Source organism: Nicotiana attenuata, unplaced genomic scaffold, assembly GCF_001879085.1.
Source record: "Nicotiana attenuata strain UT unplaced genomic scaffold, NIATTr2, whole genome shotgun sequence".
Taxonomy (NCBI): Eukaryota; Viridiplantae; Streptophyta; class Magnoliopsida; order Solanales; family Solanaceae; genus Nicotiana; species Nicotiana attenuata.
The window spans coordinates 122,933-130,149 of record NW_017671147.1 but is presented as its reverse complement, the minus strand read 5'-3'; the positions used below and the strand labels follow the sequence as shown (position 1 = coordinate 130,149).

Sequence of the window (7,217 nt, the reverse complement as noted above, 5' to 3'; positions counted from 1 at the left end):
CCAAAAAGTCAAAATTGCCCCCGGGCCGACATGGTCAAAACTCGAGGTTCGAACCAAAACCCGATCACCCATTCCCCCACGAACTCAAATATATAATTTATTTTGCAATCGGACCTCAAATCGAGGTCCAAATCCCCAATTTTTGAAAAACGTAGGTTCTACCCAAAACACCCAATTTCCCCCATGAAAATCATTGATTTGAAGTTGAAATCATGTTAAAAGATGTTAAGAATTGAAGGAAGTTAATTAAAATCGACTTACAATTGATTTGGAGAAGAAGAATCCTTGAAAAATCGCCTAAGTGTGTTTATGTTTTGAGAGAATATGAAAATGGGTTAAAAATTCAGCTAAGTATAAAAGTTGCAGGTCTCAGATGTGGGAATTGCGAACAGTGGTTCGCAATCTCGAACCCCGACCTCTGCTGGCTTAGGAATTGCGAACATGGGTTTGGGAATTGCGAAGCTTGGGAATTGCGAACACGGGTTTGGGAATTGCGAAGCCTGGGAATTGCGAACATGGGTTTGGGAATTGCGAAGCTTGGGTTTGGGAATTGTGAAGCCTGGGAATTGCGAACATGGGTTTGGGAATTGCGAAGCCTGGGAATTGCGAAGGGAGGTAGGGAAATGCGAAGCCTGTAGGCCTGCAATTCCTTAAGTCCAAAATTTCACCCCGTGGCCTATCAAAAACTCACCCGAGCCCTCGGGGCTCCAAACCGAATATACACACAACCTCAAAAATATCTTACGGACTTATTCGTGTACTCAAATCACCAAAATAACATCATGAACATCGAATTAAACCTCAAGATCAATGAAATTTCTCAAAACTTCTTTAAGCCTCAAATTTGCATTTAAGGTCCGAATCACGTCAAATGGATTCCGTTTCTTACCAAACTTCACATAATTATCTTAAATCATATATAAGACCTGTACCTGGCGCCAGAACCAAAATACGGGCCCGATACCAACATGTTCCAATCAAAATTCATTTTCAAACCTTATAAACAATTTCAGAAAACAATTTCTTTTCAAAAACTCATTTCTTGGGCTTGGGACCTCGGAATTCGATTCCGGGCATACGCCCGAGTCCCATATTTTCCTACGGACCCTCCGGGACCGTCAAATTACGGGTCCGGGTCTGTTTACCCAAAACGACCGAAGTCAAATTAATTCATTTTATAGTCAAAATTTATCATTTTTCACAGAATTTCACATATAGGCTTTCCGGCTACGCGCCCGGACTGCGCACGCAAATCGAGGTGATGCTAAAAGAGGTTTTTAAGGCCTCAGAACGCAGAATTCATTTTACACTTATGAACTTCCAACTTCTAAAACTAATGTATCAAACCAACTCCGACTGACCTCAATGCAGTTCTTGCTAATTGTCTTGATTTCATAACACGCGTAGGTGAATCCAGAATATAGAATTAAATCTTATAGAACCAAACCAAATCTTGAGTTCAATTTCAATCGTTTTAATTCTACATTCAACAAGAAGTTACAACAGAAGTTGGCCTTAGAAAAAATGGAGGATCCCAAGCATAAGAAAACTTGACTGTACCCTTTGGTTGTATGGAACTGCCATTGTTGACAATACATGTGTTGTCTCCTGAAGGTTTAAAAATAGATGGATCCACTGGTTCAGTTGTCTGAAAATCATTACAAGACAAGAACAAGTTTTGCATAGGACAATCACAATTGTTCACTACAACAACGTTCCATTCTGGCTTTCCTTGTATTTCATTCCCACTCCTTATTGTTCCAACAGTTATATTGTTCAAGTCACAACCACAAACATCTACACAAATCAACAAAGGAAAGACAAAAAATTAGATGAAATAAAGGGGATAGAGTAAAATTTTTTTTTTTTTTTTTTTCGTAAAACGACTTGGATAGCTATAATATTTTGCGACATGGGTACAAGTTTTAATAGCTAACGTACCAAAAAGAAAGAAAGAGAAAAAATAAAAATGAAAAAATATAATAATGAGCTCCCTCACTTTGAGGGAATTAAGGAATATAAATGGCATGTTTAAAAGACTCAAAAGTCCAATTTGTTTCATACCCATGCAGAGAAAGAATGGTATTTTTGTTAGTTTTACTCAATTATTCACATTGTTTAATTTAAAACCAATCATTTTTTTTACTTTGACATATAGGATTGCTTTCAATTGAACCCTTATGTTATGCAACTCGAATTCAAGAATTAATTTTTTTTAAATTTTGACCCTAAATTTGACCAATAATTTATAAGTTTTTTGAAATAAATTTTACGTATATGAAAACTACAAGAAAATCTTATCTCATAATAATTAGAAATAATTCGTTCGATTCTCGAAATTAATACTACGTTATTATCAGGGGCGTATCTAGCATAAAGGTGACGAGTTCAATTGAACTCATAACTTTCGATACATACTATAAATTTATGTGTAAAAATCTACTACAATTGCAATAAATAATAAATAAGAACTCATAACGTTAGAAATATAATGAATTTAATGCTAAAAATCTTAAAGATTGAATCCATAAAATTTAATTCCTAGATCCAGCTCTAACTATTATTTTCAGTTGGGAATTTCGGATAGTAGTAGTCGTAAAAAGTAGTCTAAACAAATTGAATCGTCCATTATATTGTTTGGCCAGTACAGCTAGGATCTAAGGCCTGCTAATATTTATTTATTTAATTACTTTTCCATATGCTAAAAAGGTTCAAGCTAGACCCCAGGTTGCCTAAAAGGGGACAACTGGCAATGGAAATTGAATATATATATATATTTAAAATGAAAGATTCTTTTTCCAATAAAAGCTGATCCCATAAAGTAAAATACTTTGATATCCACTTTAAAAGAATATTCGATCTTGACCAACCCATTAATGACAATTCATAGTCTTCTGGTAATATTATTAAGAGCAAAAGACCCACCTTGAATTATTGTTTGGGTCGACATATTCCATAACGTTAATGAAAACACTCAAGATGAAGCTAAATAATTTACAAAAATAAAGTAACTTAATCAACCCAAATAGGTGTCCACCTAATCTCTTAAACTAAAATAGTCGATGGATATATAATATATGTATAATTTATGTATAATATATGTATAACTGTTATAATTTAATGTATAATCTATGTATACCAGCTTAAAAAGTAAACATGAAATCTGACCGACTGTTTGTGTAAAATCCAATAACTGCTATCCAATTGACCAAACGTAAGATCCACATATTGACTACTTCTTATTCTTTAATAAGAGAGAAAAGAGCAATTTTGGAATATTTTGACCATATGAGTATTTGAATTGTAACAATTTCAATGAAAAATCACTCTTTTTTGAATCGATTCCAGAGAAGATGTTTTAGAATTGAGTCAATCACGTTTATTAGAATTAGACAATAAAGTAGTGGTTCTACCAATCAAAAGTTATATAAAAAGAAAAAAGAAATTTATGATTATATATGCAAAACTAACTTTTAATCATAATGAGATTGAATTAGTTGTTTACATTTAAAAAAAAAAAAAAGCCACAGGTTTTTACCTTTACAGAGAAGTGCAAGGAGAAGGAGAGTGATAGAGAGCTTAACAATGGCTGCCATTAGGGAAAAAATCTCTTAATTTGTTGATGTTGAGATTGGCTGCTGTCTTCTTCTCTATAAGTAAAATTGGAAAAGAATAAATTTTGAAAGAATTGTTCAACGTTGGCCATAACTATAATATGGTGCCTTGTAATTAATGTAATAATCTTATGTCATGAATAGCATGTGGTAGTTGTCATATGTGTGTACAGCCGTCTATAGATAGAATTTGGAATAACACAAATGGCAAGGAATTTTTTTATAGTAATAATGAAATTAAAGTGGTAAATATAGTAACATAATAAAGGAAAATGTCTTTTTCTACTTTTCTAATTGAGGTTTGGACTTGTAACACAATTTCACATAAATATTAAACAAATCTAAAGGAAAGTTTGTATAGTTCTCCAAAAAAGTTAATATTGACAATTCAGAAAGCATTATATTCAATTTTTATTGAGAGATATTTTTGCATCTTGTTTTTTTTTAAAAAAAATTTGAAACTCATTCTTTTTGTTTTTACCATTATGTCCCTTAACAAACTCTGTATTAGAGGAGAACATGTTAATATTGTCATGATATTCTCTAATTATAAATTGATGATTATCTTAAGACAAGGTCTCATCATGTATTTGAGTAATGCTTAGATGAAACTTTAGATACAACAACAACAATAACAACAACCCAGTAAAATCTTACAAGTGGGGTCTGGGGAGGGTAGTATGTGCGCATACCTTACCCCTACCCCGAAAGGGTAGAGAGGCTGTTTTCGAAAGACCCTCGGCTCAAGATAATAAGAAAAACAAAAGGAGAGAATATTAGCTTCACCATAGAGATCATAGAAAAAATAGGAACATAAAATGCAGAAGAAAAATACAAGGCAGAAATGATGGCTAGTAAATAGATCTTGCGCCGAAAAGAGAAAATATTAAGACACGACAAAGCCCCTAGCTATTTTAGACTAAAACCTTACCAGACTAGGCTCACAACGGTACAAAGTAACGCGAGACTCAACTACCTCCTAGCCTACAATCGTAATACTCGACCTCCACAACTTCCTATCAAGTGTCCTCGGAAATCTGAAGCCTCGCCATATCTTGCCTAATCACTTCTCCCCAATACTTCTTAGGCCGCCCTCTACCTCTTCCCATGCCCTCCACAACCAGCCGCTCACACCTCCTTGCCGGAGCATCTGGGCTTCTCCTCATTACATGCCCGAACCATCCGAGCCTCGCTTCCCGCATCTTGTCATCAATGGGAGCCACGAGTACCTTCTCCCGTATATCATCATTTCTAATCTTGTACATCCTAGTGTGCCCGCACATCCACCTCAACATCCTCATTTCTGCTACTTTCATCTTTTGGATGTGTGAGTTCTTAACAGGCCAACACTCAGCCCCATACATCATGGCCGGTCTAACCACCGCTTTATAGAACTTACCTTTGAGTATCATTGGCACTCTCTTGTCACACAAAACTCCGGATGCTAGCCTCCACTTCATCCATCCTACCCCAATACGGTGTGCGACATCTTCATCGATCTCCCCTCCCCCGTGGATAACCGACCCAAGGTACTTGAAGTTGCCTCTACTTGGGATAACCTGTGATTCAAGCCTCACATCCACGCCCACTTCCCCCGGCTCAGTGCTGAAAATACACTCCAAGTATTCTGTCTTCGTTCTGCTCAGCTCGAAACCTTTAGACTCAAGAGTCCATCTCCAAACTTCCATTCTCTCGTTAACATCGGTTCGTGACTTATCAATCAGAACTATGTCATCGGCAAATAGCATGCACCATGGCACCTCCCCTTGGATATGGTTTGTTAACGTATCCATCACCAGGGCGAATAAGAACGGACTGAGCGCAGAGCCTTGGTGTAATCCCATTTCAACCGAGAAATGCTTAGAGTCGCCTCCTACCGTCCTAACCCGAGTCTTAGCCACATCATATATGTCCCTAATCGCCATAATATAGGGAACCGTTACACCTTTTGCCTCCAAGCATCTTCAGAGAACCTCTCTAGGAACCTTGTGATACGCTTTCTCCAGGTCAATAAATACCATGTGCAGATCCTTCTTTCTCTCTCTGTACAGTCCACCAACCTCCTAACAAGGTATATAGCTTCTGTGGTTGAACGACCCGGCATGGACCCGAACTGGTTGTCTGATATAGACACTGTCATCCTCACCCTCGCTTCAACGACCCTCTCCCATATTTTCATGGTATGACTCAGTAATTTGATACCCCTATAATTGTTACAACTCTGGATATCACCTTTGTTCTTATACAATGGAATCACCGTACTCCACCTCCACTCATCCGGCATCCTCTTAGCCTTAAAAATAACATTAAGCAGCCCAGTCAACCACTCCAAACCTGCTTTCCCTACACACTTCCAAAATTCCACCAGAATCTCGTCTGGTTCGGTTGCTCTGCCTCTACTCATCTTACGCATAGCCCCCACGACCTCCTCAACCTTAATACGCCTGCAATGCACGAAGTCACGGTGACTCTCGGAATGCTCCAATTAGCCTAGCACAATATCCCGATCCCCTTTTTCATTTAAAAGTTTATGGAAGTAAGTCTGTCATCTCCTCTTAATCTGGGCATCTTCCATCAGTATCCTACCATCTTCGTCCTTGATGCATCTCACTTGGTCCAAATCCCGAGCCTTCCTCTCTCTCAACTTGGCCAGCCGGAATAACTTCTTCTCCCCGCCCTTTTCCCCCAGTTCCTCGTACATATGACCATAAGCCGCAGTCTTAGCCTCTGTGACCGACAGTTTAGCTTCCTTCCTAGCTACCTTATATCTCTCCATGCACGCTCGCCTCTCCTCCTCACCTATGTCATGTAATTAACTCATGCCATAATTTTGGTTTTTAGCTATATTAAAAAGTTAATAAAACAAGTTGAGATACTAATATGCTAATTAAATCTAATTAATGTCCTTTTTGCAACCATCAGATTTTGTAATTTTAACATTCGGAAGAGATGCAGTTCATATTTTGATTCCGGCGCAATAGATTTCCAGGTAGTGTAATCATTTACTGAAGTTTCTTCTAAATAACAAATTAACAATCATCAAGAAGAAGAAAAAGGGGGTTCTCTTCTTGACATTTAGATTTCTTCCTAATTTAATAATCACTATAGAAGTAGTTATTAATCAAAAAGACATGTCTATTCTGTAAAGTAAGCGTGTACAAAGAAAACCAATAATTCGAGTCAAACCAGAAAAAAAAATCCAATTGTGATTTGGTATTGAAAAAAAAAAAATCTCGACCATAATTGATTTGGTTTGGTTTTAACTAAAAGAAAAAATCAAATCGAAACTAAACCAACCCGATAATTTATTTATACAATTTTTGAAAATATTTTATACATATAAATATTTATTGTAATATAATTTATAAATATGTCTTAAACTTTTTTCGAAGTTTTATCTTTTAACTTATTATATCAAGTTTGGACTTAACATTCTTGAATGGTAAACAATTTTTATAACTCATAGATGTAGTAACTCAAACAAAGTTCAAATCTATCTATCTATATCTATATCTATATCTATATTTTATTATAAAAGCATGAATAATTTATGCTAAATATTGAATGACTAAAATATCCTCCAAATAATAATCCACTTTTATG

At 36.1% G+C, this 7,217-nt stretch overlaps 1 protein-coding gene across 1 annotated transcript; it reads right to left on the bottom strand.

Annotated features, from left to right (window-relative positions):
* Positions 1–1,434: 1,434 nt before the first annotated feature.
* Positions 1,435–3,679, bottom strand: LOC109206235 (TPD1 protein homolog 1B-like). The gene is made up of 2 exons (XM_019369044.1): positions 3,539–3,679; positions 1,435–1,797 (listed from the first exon to the last, which is right to left on the bottom strand). Exons 1-2 carry the CDS (start codon positions 3,594–3,596, stop codon positions 1,487–1,489), a joined length of 369 nt encoding a protein of 122 aa, XP_019224589.1. The 5' UTR covers positions 3,597–3,679; the 3' UTR covers positions 1,435–1,486.
* Positions 3,680–7,217: the final 3,538 nt, after the last annotated feature.